We start from the raw sequence: 15,725 nt of genomic DNA on the forward strand, positions 1-15,725 counted from the left end.
TAGACATTAACTGCCATTCAACGTGCGCTTCAAAGGTCATCTAGTGAGACAATCGACAACTTGTCTTTTAATATAGTCGACTTCTCTATAGAGGTTTTTCCATTTGGTTCGTGTAAGTAGAGGGAAAAGTCGTGCGGCTAGTCGACTAGTGCGCACCATGGCGGGGGATAGCCGAAACTTGCTGCAGACTTTGCTTGATCCAACCAATAGACACCGATTCTTAGTAGGAACCCAGTCTATGTCTTCAGTTTTATACACATATGCAGGTTTCCCTAAAAAAACATAACTGTTATTCTACGTAAACGATTACAAATGTAATATGAAATAAACCTGAAACAAAATGATCAGAGCAAACAAATAGTTGGGATATATTATAATTCCTTTTTGACAACTTCAACCACTCGGCTCTTCTTCTTTCAATGAGTTCTTTCTCAATTGAATTACTGTTAATGTTGCATTCTGGCACTTTGAAAAAACTTCGGCGATCTCTTTTTTTTCGATAAGTTGAACATATCAAACAAAAAGCTTTTGTCATTTTAAACACTTAAGAAATCAAACAGGTTTCACTTTTGCTGCTGACAGCCTGACAGGTTACAGCACATGGCCTTACGGTGTCTATTGGTTGGATCAAGCAAAGTCTGCAGCAAGTTTCGGCTATCCCCCGCCATGGTGCGCACTAGTCGACTAGCCGCACGACTTTTCCCTCTACTTACACGAACCAAATGGAAAAACCTCTATAGTCGATTGTCTCATGCACGCAAACCGAAAACCCGTTCAGGAACCCTTCGGGGTAACTCAATTCGCGTAGAGTATGAAAAATCACTGCTAAATGTAAAAATTTAATTTATCCCGTCAAGAAGAAACGGTATCAAGATTCGAAGAAGCCGTTGGCCATTCGAAAGTAAAAACGTTACAGACAGACCACAGTGGCCACCCCTTTTTCAATAGAAGACAATCGCTCTTCGAGCAACAACTTGTTTTTTATCCTGTTCGTGCAACATTTTGAATTATGCAGTGATGTCACATCTTTGGGGCTGAGCCCAATGATTGGATCTTTACTGGCCGGATAACTCGCCGTTTATTATTGGATCTGGCGTCAATCGCGTTTTGTTCGACTTATCAACGCCATTCCCGGACCAGATGGTATTCCGTTTCTTGGCAATGTTCTTGATTTAAATGTTCCAAACGATGGTGAGTGCTACACGATTTGACTTAAATTTGCAACATGTTCTATTAAACTTTCGGGTTCCAGAGGTGTTGAATATTGTCAATGGCGACTGGGTGAGGAAGTATGGAAGTATTTACCGCATTTGGTTCATCATTCGTCCAGTTATCCTCATTACATCACCAGAATTGCTAGATGTAAAATCATTTCTTTGAACAGCGATCGGAGATTGTTATGCACCTGCATTTTGTTTTCTGTCCATTTAGCCAATTATGGGAAACTATAAATTCATTGAGAAACCGGGCGAGTACGACATCTTTACTCCGTTTATCGGCAAAGGAATTCCTGTGGCAACAGGTGAATTTCAAGTTACGCTACGTCTCGTTGGGCTTTCTTATCATTCTATGTTTGTTTTCACAGATGAGCGATGGAAGAAAAATCGTCGTCTACTTAACCCAGCTTTTCATTTTCAGCAGATCCTCAACCCTTTTGTGGACGCCATCAATAACAAGGACATAAACTGTATAGAGAAATTTGAAGAAGCTTTAGAAAATCACAAAGGTGGTGAAATGGACGTCTTCCCCATTATTATATCACGCAGCACTTTAGATATTATTTGCGGTAACTATTTAAGTTCTGTGTAGTATTTTTACAAAGCCACTAAAACTTATCAAATTTAGATACTTTTATGGGACGAAAGGCACTAAAAAATGAAGAAAAGGCGCTCTTTCTTAACAACCTTGAGGGGCAAGTGACTAAATTTTTAGACATTGTTTGATGTTTACCTAAGAAGAAAGAGAATGGAAAAATTATGTAATTTGAATGTTATTAAAGAATGTAATGTAATTTGACGTATGTAGTTTCGAAAGGATTTTCCAACAACGCATTGTCAAACCGTGGCTTAGGATCAATTGGTTTTTTAAACTAACAGCTCCATGGAGCTGTTAGTGGCAGCTGTTCCTGCAGGACGCGAAAATGCCCGGTGCGTTAAAGGCCTCCATCAGTTTTGCGATATGGAAACTCGTAAAATAAAAGCAAAAGAAGCGTTTATGATGCACCATGTTTTATTTGGTGACAAACTCCTTTTATTTAAAGATAATAAAAGAACGCCGAGAAGCATTGGAGCGAGAAGCGACCCAAATAGAACGCAATTCAGCAACAAAATCTTGTCAAATGACCCTAACAAAGGAGATTGCTTCTGAGAGCGATGCTGAAACAACCGATATTGGCAAGCCAAGTAAAGAGTTTGTTTTCCCAAAGTTTTTTTAAGCACACAATTTTACAGCACTGGAATATCTTGAAGGGAAAAAAATGCTCTTTCTCGACCTGGTCTTGACGGAATTGGGAAAGGAACACTTTAATGAAACCGATATCGGATATGAAGTCAATGCATTTTTAGGCACTGTAAGAATTTTTTTTTTCAATTTTGCCTAGAACGATTGCTGAATTTCCCTTTTTTTGTTCTGTGCAAACAAAGAGTCAAACGACGGCTTTGGCTTTTACATAGTTCCTTTACTTGATCGCGAAGAATTGAAAATTACCTGAGGGATCGCTCAGCGATCCCCAACGGTAATTAGGATTATATATTGAAATAACGGATGAGACCTTAAGCACCTACGGATGATTCCTTTACAACAACACAATTTATGAAAGACTGGATTGAATATGAACAACTAAGGCAAAATGCAATTCATTATAAATAGAATTCGTCAATATTTATTAAATATATCCATTTTTAACAAAGGTGTAATGTTGCTGCACTAGAGAGAATAGCGCTCGGCCCCGCGCTAATCGGGGAGCTTTTTAGTCGATCCGGTGCGGGGATAATCTTAATCGGGGAAGAGATTTCGGTGCTCGGTGCGGTGATATCGGTGATCGGTGCCTTCCCCGATTATCAATGAATAGTGATCTAAATTGGCAGTTGCCCTACGGCCAACAAGAAAAAAATGTGACCCAAGTCACGTGATTGTCGTTGGCCTATCAGAACTCAAGGTCACTGGTAAGACTAATCCCCTATGGCTGTAGCGGTGCTATCGGTGAAGCACCGATTATAGCACCGTTCCGCACCGAAAAAAGAAATCCCCGCACCGAACTTCCCCGATTCATTTTAATCAGGGAAGCTTAGCGGTGTCCCCGATTAGAATGTGATCGGGGCCGAGCCCTAAGAGAGAAGACAAACGTGTTTAATATAATGAAATAGGCAATGTTGCGAAAGGCGCAAATTTCAAAAAATTGTGAATTTCAATCACAAATTTAACATATAAATAATTGCCTAATCTAGATGAATTAGGTATTTAAGGATAGGGAATTAAATTAAGCTTAAATGAAATCAATTTCTGGACACATTGATTGGTAATTTTATAGATAACGAACGAAAAACCCCAATTTTTACTATACCCCCGAGAGGTGAGGGGCCTCCTATACTAGCGAACCTGGCGAGGAATCTTGGGACCCTTTACTGAACACCCGCCGTTTCTTCCAAGAGACTGGGATAGCGCGAGAGTGTACCTATCCTATTATATCGTGCTTTAACTATTACATCCAAGTGGCCGTGGTGTCACTGGCGCAAAAGGACGCAATGGCTCGAAAATCCTTGGTAGTTCTGCGGAGCGCCCAATTGTGCACCCGTTAAGTGGTAATAGTAGTATAGGTACAGAAAATAATGCTAGCTCTCAGCAGGCAAAAAACATGTCTACTGTAGCCTACTGCTACCAGTCGACGTACTATGCCCTGAAACCTAATTCCAACCCACCAGAAGTAAGTTACAGATGTTAGAAGCCATTTTATGTTTGTTTGATTGACTGAGTTTATTCTAACAGTATTACTTCATAACAAGAGGAACGCTTCCACCCCAGTACGCACAAACCATAGGACTTCCGGAAGCGCCTCGCATGGCTTAGTTTTAGAGACGGTTTTACTGCAAAGCATGTAACTTACCCGTTTGCTCACCAAAGTGTTCAAAGAATTTCTTTTACGGTGTGACACGATTTTAGTTTTTTCTTACCAATCAAGATTTCAAACCAATCCAACAGTTGCAAGCTGAAGCTGTTTATATGTGAATGTTGTACTTCTGTACTTTTTTTATAACTGCCAGAGCAAAGAAAAAGCTTTGTTTTAATGTAAACAAGACACTAAGCCAGTTTTAACGTCAGCATTCTCTTGCCCTATGTTTACACTGTCGTCCGTCCAGCGGCGAAGTAAAAGGTAGAAGACCACAATGCATTCAAGAAGATTTTATGTAAAGATACCGGCTGTCTGTTCATACAAATAGGAAGAAAATTAAACAAAGATAACACACTAAGCCCAGACAAGAAGAAAAAAAAGGTAGACGTAGGGGAGAGTGGGGGCAATTGATACACTTTTTGGTTTTTTGTATTTCTTGAAAAAAAACTAAATAGTTTAATATAAAAATTATATAGAATTGTAGCCTATTATCTCAGCTACAAAAAGATATTTTTTTTTATGAGAAAAGATTAATTTTAATAGTAGTAAATTGTAAAAAACTGAGGTCGCTTCGAGTGTTTCAATTGCCATGGTAGCAGGGCAATTGAAACGGTGTGTCGACGCAATTGCAACGTGGGTTTTCCCATAAGGAAGCTTCTTCATACCCACATAAAATGAAAATCACGATATCTCAGCAGCCACAACTGCTAGTGTGATCAAATTTTACCATTAGGTACAACGCAATTTACAGATTTTTAAAATATGCTTAAAGTAGATCGTAATTTAGTTTAAAATATTTAAATAATTAAATTTAAAAAAAACCATTAAGCAACATGCTTTTTTTAATAAATCCCAAACAGCGAATACAAGTATTATAGTTGTGTTAACATGATGATTTACATTTGTTTAAATGAATTACGTCAAATACTTGCAAAAAAAATGCAACCACTCGCAGACAGGGAATATAAACAAAGTGTTTCAATTGCCCTGCAATAGGGTCATCGTTACATTTAATTATTTAAAATTATTTAAGAATGCAGGGAAAAATTAAATGACATGAAATTGTAGAAAAATGAATTGCAAATCATCTGAAACTAATTTGATTACTAAAGCTTAGCGTTTTAGGGGTTAAAACAAAAAAATTGAAAACGCAAATTTAACAGACGGAGAACAAAAAACAGTTTTTTCGAGATATCTTAAAAAATTTTGAATACAAAAACTCGTAAATTTTTCTAAACTTGTAAACCCTCTCATTCTATTAACCCTAATTTTTTCAAGAAAATTCCTCTTATACGGTGAGAGAAACAATTTTTGTTTCAATTGCCCTGTGTCTCAATTGCCCCCACTCTCCTCTAGTATTGTTTCAGTCAAAGTTTAAAAATCTAATTAAAAAATGAACTTACATCCAGTACACTGCGCTTGCTTTTGCGAAGGACTCGCCGGGCAGTGACGGGATTAATGATGAACATGTCTTAAGGGTGATGACGAAGCCATGGTAGATTTTAAACCAACCAGTACAACCAGAAAGAAAGGGAAATGACAATCGTTTGGTTATTTTTATTGCGCACCACGTAGAAGACATTCAAGGCACAATTAGTCGACGATCAAGTAGTAGAAGAGAAATGGGCTACGTCTAATCACAATGTTGGGAAGTTTACGAAACAAGTTTCGTAGGTCACGTTCCATGTCGGTAGGACGGTGTTGCATGCTAATAGTTAGTCACGCAACCGAACTAATTTTTCCCTTCTTGAATCGCACGGAACAGGGTGATCGAAATGTTGAAAGGAAAAAAAGACAAGTAACAGCAGAGCACAAAATAACCTCCTCACGACCCCAGGCTTCTTTTTTCAGTTGCTTTTCGTTTTTTATCGTTCTCCTTCTGCTTGCCCATTGTTTTAATTATATGGCCATATTCGTCATCGATCATCACATGCGCCCAAAGGCGTTACCGTGTGATTGACCCTTTATGTTCTTCTCCTTCTTGTCAACTTAAGGACTGTTACTCAGTCGCTTGAATCGCTCGATTGTTGCTTTGCGAATTCAGCGGCAAAAATAGCAGCAGTTGGTAGATCGGGGTTGCTGTGAGGCAGTTCTTTCCCTCAAATCCCTCAACTTCTAAGCGACGACGAAAAAAGAAATAATTTAACGAACTTGTCCACTTTCTCGTTTCTCTATATAGACGGGAGGGAAAGGGGGGCGAATAAGACACGCACGAATAAGACACGCTGTCACCCACTGACAATGATCGCCTCTTCATACAGGCAAATTTTTTGGCTTACATGTTTCATTTCCTTCCTCAAGGAAACATTTCTTTTTTTTTTAAACTCGCTTCTTAATATAATTATATTTACTTTGTAAAAATCTTTAAAATATTCTCATGGATAATAAAAGTGAATAAATATATACTGATTAATCCTAATACATAAAGCACTTTGTGATTTGTTTCATCGAAATAGGCGGTAGTCGTATAATACGCGTGAGACCGCGTATACGTCGTAGTGCGCGTGAGCGCGAAAAATGGTTTGGCGTGGATTCAAAACATATGCATAAAAGATAGTCTGTTTTTTACTTCATATTTAAAATCAGCACAAAAAGTTGAATATATAGTAATATTTTCATAATAGAAGGCCCCAAGCGTATGGGGATATTTGGCGTTGAAAATGTTGAAAAATCGGATTCGTTTCCTGTTTAAATCCTTCGTGCTTTCTAATTTCACCTATGCATTCATTACGCAAACTGTTATTCGATGGAAACTCATGGAAAGAATCACGGTTTTTTTTTTAAACTGGTATTTGCACACCTATGCACTACGCAACTTTTTGTGACCATTCTGTAGACAATAGAAACACGTGTAAACGTGAAACACCGCGTTAATTCAATAATGTTCGCTCTCCTAGATTGTAGCCTTACAGAAGACAAGATTTCTGTACATTCAACAGGTTCGAAAATAGAATGAATGATATTTATTTGATTGTTATGCATGCAAAAAAAAACATATCCCTTTCATAACTAATTTCCCTTAATTTTTTGTTTATTTTTTCATTTCATGCCTTAATATTGATTATTTATTTTACAACGAGTTCGATTCTGAACGCCAGATGGCGAAGTCTTCACCTCCCTTTTCCGTCTTATTGGCTCTCACAGGGGTAGGGATAGGAATTCTGGCTACACCTCGGACACCTAATACCTGCTTAACGAGTTATATTTTGGCGACTTTGAGGTAAGCGGATTTTAGCTAGAAACGGGTAAAAGCTTTCCTTTCACATTCACTCCGCGTTAGATTCAAGTCGAAAGTTTACTCAGGACAATCCTATTTTAGTTGTAAAGGAAAGTAGACCGATGAGTTTGTCTCGCATGGTTGATTGCCCCGAGGAATATTGGGTACAAACCGGTACAAACCAAGAAGGTGAAAATGGACTACTTTTTGTGTGTGGAAAAGGTCCGCTAGGTGATAGTGGGTAAGATGCTGGATGTTCACTAGAAGAAGACAGACTTATTTCACAATCAAAACTAAATACAAACATTGATTTTTGTGTGTTCATTCGATCATGCTTGAAGCTACGTGGATTGGATTCAGCCCGATGATTGGATCATTACTGGTCAGTTTACTGGCGGTCTATTATTTTGCGTGGTGTCGATCGCGTTTTGTTCGGCTTATCGATGCACTTCCCGGACCTAAAACCTTACCGTTTTTAGGAAATATTCTCGAACTGAACGTTGTTCACGATGGTAATTGCATTTGCTTATAAATTTCACGTTTTATTACTACCGTCATGATTTTTTTCAGAATTGCTGAGAAAACCGTCCTTTGATTGGATTAAACAGCATGGTAGCATCTATCGAGTTTGGTTTACAGTACGTCCCATGGTCGGTATTGCTTCGCCCGAATTACTAGAGGTATTACACAGTGCGAACGTAATTTAAGTTAGCATTTCAATGTTTTGCACATTTTTTTTTCTTCTTTTGGAATCGTAGCCCATTTTGTCAAGCCATATGCTGGTAGCCAAAGGCAACGAGTACGATTGCTTGATTCCTCTTCTAGGGAAGAGCTTAAATGTAGCTAAACGTAAGATTGGTTTTTTATTTAAATAATGAGTGGAGAACGGCCAAAGTGTTTTATTTTGACGTATCATTTCAGCTGAGGAATGGAAGAAAAATCGCCGTCTTCTTAATCCAGCTTTCAAAGGTCAAATTCTCAACAGTTTCATGGATGCCTTCAACGACAAAAGCCTTCTATGTGCGAAAGAATTTGAAGAAGCTATCGAATCAAATAGCGGGGGTGAAATTAATGTTTTCCCAATCATGACGCATTGCACCATGGATATCATCTGTGGTAATCTCTGAATTAGTATAAGATATAGAAATTTGTGAAATAATGGCGAGCTAAATGTTTGGATTCAAAAGAAACAGCCATGGGAGGAAAGACGTTAACCGGTGAAGACAAAGCGAGTTATATTAAGAACCTCCACGGGTTAGTTAATTCTTCTTCGATAACGTTAATCGCGAAAGTATTCAATCATTTTGTTGCCAAAACAGTTTTGAGAATATTTTCCTACAACGTCTAAAACAACCGTGGCTTCGATTGGATTGGCTTTTCAAACTAAGCGGACCTGGTCGTGCAAACGCGCGATTCGTAGGAGGACTTCGTGATTTTAGCAACATGGTAAGTGATGAAAAATTCTAACACGCAGAATATTGAGAAATGATGTGTATGATAGTTAATCAGACATCGCCGTGAATTGGTTAAACGAAAAACGAAATTAGCACAAAATGAATTGTCTGAACGTGATGTAAACCCAACCGACGAACTTCAAGTAGATGATGATACAAGTAAAAACGATGAAATTCAGGATAACGATATCATTTACATTTAGAATTTTAACAATTGCAGAGAAAAACTTAATCTTTATGGATCTCCTCATAAAAGAAGGGGATCTCAACGGTAACTTTAATTCTGTTGAAATGAGAGATGAGGTCAGTTTGATGATGGCTGCGGTAAGAAACATTTTTCTACTTAAAGATGTTTCAATTGACGCAATATGTTACCATATCCAGGGCCATGACACACTAGCTTTAGCTTTCACCTGGTTCCTTTACTTGATCTCCAGGCATCCCGACAAACAAGTACGCATTCCATGATAGACGCCATCATCTACAGTAACTATGACATCATTTTTACACAACAGAAACTTTTAATGGAAGAGTTGAGCATCGTTTTTGGTGATTCGGACCGACCGTGTACACGGTACAAGATTTAGCTGAGCTCAAATATCTTGAATGTTGCATCAAAGAAACATTGAGACTCTATCCGAGCGCCCCTTTTATATTGAGACGTCTGCCGGAAGACGTCGAAATTGGTGCCAACCTATGCATCTGTTGATTTAACAAGCTATGACTTTAAAATCATACTACTTGTTTACAGGTGGATATGTTTTACCGAAAGGCGTTACTATTGCCATGCTGATTTATGGTATGCATCACAACCCTCAAGTTTACCCTGACCCGGAAGAATTCAAGCCGGAACGCTTCTTCCCAGAAAACAGTGTCGGTCGCCATCCATATGCTTTTATCCCATTTAGCGCTGGTCCCAGGAACTGTATTGGTACGATAACATTTCGTTTTGAGCTATTTCTTCGAAATCCAATTCGTGTTCGTGTGGGTTTTCATTTCAAAATTGTTTGCAGGACAAAAATTCGCCATGCTCGAACTTAAAGTGGTTTTAGCTCATTTACTGCGTCGATTCCAGTTTTCTATCAGGGATCCAACAGAACCCAAGATCGTACCTCTCCTTGACACTACGCTAAAGCCGAAATCTCCAGTTAATCTTATTGTCACAAAGCGATTACTTCAAGCATAAAAAACTTGTCTATCAGCTTATTAAGGTCCGGAATTCCGTCGTCATTAAAATGATTAGTTTTCAAAGTCCAAAATTATATCTTACCATTCTACAGTAACCTCTTTTGCCAGTTAAGATATGAAATATATTTCAAAATAATAAGCCAAACTTCTCGTTCAAATCTGTGTTCCTTTAAGCTGACACAGCGTATAACTATAGAGTTTAATATTTAAATCTATATCACCGATTAATGTGAGATGTCAGAGGCCGTCGGTTACGAACACCATTTTTCAATAAAATCAAGCGTTTCGTGAAGTTGGCGATTGTCTGGCCAGCGTTTGACCGCCACCAGGAAACGATTCCAATCTTCTCGATTCGTTTCTTTCCTCTGTGCTGGAAATTTGACAGGCTGTCTTAACACAGGGTAACCCGTCAAAACACATGGCGTTGCAGGCGGATCCGACGACTTCTTCCAGTTAATCAAACAGGCTTCATAAACTCTGCGCTCATCCAGCTGCGTGGTATCCATTCAGTCAGTGGTATCCAACAACTCCTATATAATTTCAAGCCAAACTTACCTGTTCGATGCGCTGATCCAACGAGACAGCCAACACCCATTCTTTTGCTTGCTCTTTAAGCGCCCCGCGTTGACACACGGCCTGGCCGGTATGCAGAGTTTATCAAAAGGAATATCCGTCTGCTCGAAATCTGTGTTATCCAGCAGGGTAGCATCAGCACTATCGCCATTATCTTCAATCATATCCGCAATGTCCAAATAGCGATTGAGGAGCACAAAAAACGACAAGTTATCCCATCCTACTGCCTGTTTTTTAATTACTTTCCAGATTCACGTCAAACACATCACACTTCATAAAGATATACACCTTGGCTTTCATTCCAGCTTCGTAGAAGGCTCTATCAGCTGGAAATAGGTCAGCGTATCGCAGTATTGAAACGCTAGCTTTGGTGGCGATCACTTCTAGTCCACTGACATTCTGGCAAGTAGACTATAGCTAATCATCGTGTAATGGAACAGCCGCAAAAACCGCTCAAATTCCATGTTAATTGTGGGTGATGTTAATTTTTCCTGTAATTTTTTTCAAATATAGAGCTTATGGTTTACCGATTATAATTCATTTAGTTCACGATCCGTCAAACCACACCGACAAAAATATCCAATCGGTTTACTACTCGGTTAGGTATTTGTTAAACAAAAATTTAACGAAAGTGGATAGCCCCCATCATCGGCTATCCATTTCTGTAAAATTTGTTTATTTAGACCTAATATTTTTACCTATGAAGCTATTTTAATTTTGTGTACTGGGATAGAGAGATTACCCGAGACACGTTAAACCGCACCGTCCTGCCTACCTAAAAAATAGCTGATGGGTCATTACTCGGGTAGGTGCTTTTCAAGTGGTTTTCTTTCGTTCAAAATACCCCCTTTAAAAGATATGGCCCAGCCTTAACTTAAAAAGGGTGGGCAAGTGAAGGAAAATAAATAAAACTATTACGTATTGCACAAAATAAGTCAAACAGGGTACACAGTAATGATATCGGGTTTTGGAACCGGTCCCACTACCCGAATGCCCATGAGTGGAAATTCACAATTATTATAGTAATTTTAATGAAATTATACCATTGATTAATTAAGTAATATTCTAATAAATGAAAACAAAATTATAAAGTTAAAAGGCATTGTATTACGGAAAGGAAACAGAAAGAAAAATAAACAATAAACATAAATAATAACAAACACAAAAAAAAAATAACGGCTCGGGGGTTTTGTGTTTTTGCCTGACAGGGTTCAGGTCCCTGAACGAGATGGAGTTGGGGGAAACCCATGTTGCTATTACCCCGACGACGTGTTTCAATTGCCCCGATATTTTTTTTTTTTTTAGGGGTCTCTAGTTTTTTTTACAGTTTACAGCTAGTAGTAGTAGTAATATCTGTGTAACTCCACAAAATAAAATATTGTTGTGTAGCTAAGATAGTTTGCTACACAACTATAAAATTTTTGGTTGAATTAAATCAGGGGGGCCGAAAATACAAAAATCGTTTCAATTGGCCCCACTCTCCTCTACTATAGACCACGAACGGATGCTGAGTTGTCAGTTTTCAAAATGGTCGAAAATCTCGATTGTGGTAAGGCAGCCTAAAATTAACACAGGCTTCTTATGGAGACCCTTTTTAAATTAAATCATTAAGTGAGAAATAACTAGTCTTTTCTATTTATTTTTTTTTTTTCTGATAAGTCATCATTCTAGCTAGTATCTTGTTTTTTTTTATTCCTGAAAAACTATGGTATATATTTTAATTTAATTTTTTTCCGGGATTGTTTACATAAGTTCGTCGGCTAGTCTCAGGATTGAAAAGTCAAGAGTCATCGCAAATCTCAGAATTCATGTAGAGCGCGTTATTGGAAACATAAGAAAGAAATTTACCATTTTACGTGGACCAATTAAGATTCGGGATTTGTGCACTGATCCTCACGATGAAACATTTGTTGACAAAATAGTCACTGTTTGCTGTTGTTTGCTAAACGCCATGCCAAGTGTTGTCCCCCCTACTTGAATCACTATGTAAAATGTGCTGAAATAAATATACCATTTTCACTCGAAATTTCAATTTGTATTCCACATTCTTATTCCATATTACACTAACGATAACTTATATTACTTAATTTTTGTAATTTAATGGTTTGCGGGTTGTATGTGTGAGATCTAAATTAGTCTTTGGTAAGCGTTTTGCATTGACAGAGCTTGAGGTTTGATTTTCTTTGTCGTTGCTCTTCTTTGCTTTCTTCTCATCAGACAAACAGTTTTTACAGATCCACTTTGGTCCAAATCGTATTCTCTGCGGTATGATGCAGCATTTGTGAAATACCTTTATAATGCAGTTTACATTCCTGCAAATAACAGTTTCCTCCCCAGGTAGATGTTGTTGGCAAATGCAGTAAAAGGAATGTGAAGTATTCAATGCTGTTTGATTTCCTGTCTGGACGTTTATATCTTCCTCCATATTAACATGTCCAACCGTGGCTTCATTTTCAATTAGGTTTGTCATTGCAGTTTCAACATTATTATGCGCATACTGTGCTTGAAATACTGGTGACTGTGATGCACAGGCTTGTGAATTACTAACAGGCGTATTGACTTCGATCACAGAATGTTCTTCCATCATAGTTACAACTTGGTGACTAGCGTAAAAATAATCGCTAACTAGTTGAGGTAGTAGTACTTCTCTGAAGTAAAATTGAGATCGTATTCTTATCTCGTTGCACAATAGTATGTCTTCAGGCACATATACCACAGCGACGTCATTTTCAATGTAGACCATGAATAACGCAAATTTACGCTTAGTTACAAGGAGCTGCTGCTGAACTTGATAGTAGTATGGGTGATTCTTTTTCAGATTAAATACTTGTGCTTCTTCATCATAGCTTAAGTAAAAGTCTTTATGTGATGTACAAACTTCCTTCAAACTGACAGCATACCTACAAATGCATATAGGAAAACCTATTTACTTATTGGGTCTATCTATGACTTTCTTGCTTTATGTAAAACAGTGTTGAAATGTGGCAATTACAAATGTTGAAATACCTATGTTTCCAGGAACATTTTGCCTCAATTACACCCATGCCATGACACTTGCAATGAAACAGCGCATCGGGTGAAGCTGCTACTTCCGGGAACTCAGATGAGATTATTAATCCACATTTAGTTACATTGAATTGATGATGTAAATTTCTCTTCGTTAACATTTTGCAGCCTTTTGTTATGCACCTATTTTCATTATCAACTCCATACCTTAAATAAGGAGATCATGAATACCTATGAGATAAATAACTTGCTGTACAATAAGACATACCGCGTAGCTTCTGTTGAAAATGCTTTTTCGGCAGGGTAGCAAGACTTTTTCAATAACCATAGTGCAGGTTTCTTTATGTTTGCATTGAAAATTGGGTAAGCATTTGATGCTGTACACCTTCCAGCTCGAAATAATTGCCAAAATTGCGTTTTTTTCTGGCCTATTGTACACGTGTTTACATTCTCAATCTGAACTTCTGTGACACTTAGTGTGCAACCTTTAAGCAATCGTTCACATTCTTCCATTACTGTGACATAGGATTTTCCTACTAGAGAAGCTATAAATATTGTGCCAAAAGCAACTGGAAGTTCAGGTGGTTGAAAATGTTTGTAGAACTCGTTTTTGTTCACAACCTGAAGTTGAACAGCTTTGTTCTTCAATAGGACTTTCTCATACTCACTCTGCTCTTCAGTTGTCATAAGTGGTATTGATGCTGAGTCGTAAAGCTTAGTCTTGTTTTTGCTACCGTGGTACTTGGATTTGTAAATAGTGTCATTCATGCCACTTAGTTGTTTGAAGAGTTTCTGTTAATGAAGAAACAAAAATTATGCGATACACTTTTTAAAAATTTCAATATATAGCATACCAAATCATTTCTATTTAATGTATCAATCCATCTGTTTTCTTGTGATGTACATGGCAAGTTGTTAACTGCTATGATCTTGTACAACATTGCACCTACGTGTGAACACACACCACCAAGTCTAAATATAACACATTATTGTTATAACAAAGGTAATATAAAATATTATAAACACACATACCCAGCTTCACAGTCACAGCTTGAACATATAATCGACATGTCATTTTTAATTGCAACCCAAGGATTCAGTAGAGATTTTCTTATAGATTGAGAATGGTGTACTCTACAACTTACAATCACTATAGAATTGCTCAATGTCACACGGAATATGTCCTTAACCCATCCACAACTGACATACTGTTCAGCATCTCTAATGGCTTTATAGGCACATAATTGTAATCCTGTGCTTTTGCTATGTTTAGCAACGCAGTACTGGAAAACGTCGTGCTCTTTTAAATTAGGAAAGCCACTGCTTTTCCACAACTCCGATGGGAAAAGATAAGGATCGTCAGAATCTATAGCAATAAGTTTTTCAATGTATAGCTTTTGCTCTTTGGGGACTAATGCTCTACAATATGGTGACAGACGGTATAACTCAATACTTTGACTAGTAGCCATGTCTGTGGCAAAGAGAACAAACTAAAATATTGACAGATGAGAATGGCGGCAGACTAATTTGAAACTGAGACTAGCCGACGAACTTATGTAAACAATCCCGGAAAAAAATTAAATTAAAATATATACCATAGTTTTTCAGGAATAAAAAAAAACAAGATACTAGCTAGAATGATGACTTATCAGAAAAAAAAATAATAAATAGAAAAGACTAGTTATTTCTCACTTAATGATTTAATTTAAAAAGGGTCTCCATAAGAAGCCTGTGTTAATTTTAGGCTGCCTTACCACAATCGAGATTTTCGACCATTTTGAAAACTGACAACTCAGCATCCGTTCGTGGTCTATTAGTTTCTTTTCTCTCTATTTGTAATACATTTTTAAAAACTGATTTTTTGGTTCGAATTTATGAGGTTTAAGCCCCAAAAATTTGTTGTTGCAAAAAAAATGTATTTAAAATCCCAGTTATTTCGTATCCGCTACGAAAAATTCGATAGGTGAAAATTTTTCGGGGTTAAAACCCCCGAAAAACTTGTAATTTTTTTAACAGTGTGATTTATTTTTTCTTGTGGGAACAAAAATACAAAAAGTGTTCAAATTTTCCCCACTTTCCTCTATGGTGTAAGGCATCACACAATTCTGTGTGGGTGCAATCTGTACGAAAATCATATCAGTGGACCATGTTATCTTTTTCATGCCCACTAATACTGTGT

General features: G+C 37.6%; 2 protein-coding genes and 1 pseudogene across 2 annotated transcripts; 2 read left to right on the top strand and 1 right to left on the bottom strand.

The window, feature by feature from the left end:
• Positions 1–1,072: 1,072 nt before the first annotated feature.
• Positions 1,073–2,884, top strand: LOC116929573 (annotated as a pseudogene).
• A 4,710-nt stretch (positions 2,885–7,594) lies between these two features.
• LOC123466548 (cytochrome P450 4c3-like) lies at positions 7,595–10,112 on the top strand. Its single transcript, XM_045178299.1, is given in 13 exon segments — positions 7,595–7,837; positions 7,896–8,005; positions 8,084–8,174; positions 8,247–8,441; positions 8,513–8,579; positions 8,645–8,771; positions 8,827–8,938; positions 9,000–9,103; positions 9,164–9,232; positions 9,295–9,345; positions 9,348–9,465; positions 9,531–9,710; positions 9,793–10,112. Coding segments are annotated over 13 exon segments (1,578 nt in total). The 5' UTR covers positions 7,595–7,656; the 3' UTR covers positions 9,966–10,112.
• A 2,450-nt stretch (positions 10,113–12,562) lies between these two features.
• Positions 12,563–15,330, bottom strand: LOC116931732. The gene is made up of 5 exons (XM_032939358.2): positions 14,579–15,330; positions 14,401–14,518; positions 13,815–14,338; positions 13,547–13,753; positions 12,563–13,440 (listed from the first exon to the last, which is right to left on the bottom strand). The coding sequence occupies exons 1-5, from the start codon at positions 15,013–15,015 to the stop codon at positions 12,624–12,626; spliced, it is 2,103 nt and encodes a 700-aa protein (XP_032795249.2). The 5' UTR covers positions 15,016–15,330; the 3' UTR covers positions 12,563–12,623.
• Between the last annotated feature and the right edge of the window lie 395 nt (positions 15,331–15,725).

This window comes from Daphnia magna, linkage group LG8 (genome assembly GCF_020631705.1).
Source record: "Daphnia magna isolate NIES linkage group LG8, ASM2063170v1.1, whole genome shotgun sequence".
Taxonomy (NCBI): Eukaryota; Metazoa; Arthropoda; class Branchiopoda; order Diplostraca; family Daphniidae; genus Daphnia; species Daphnia magna.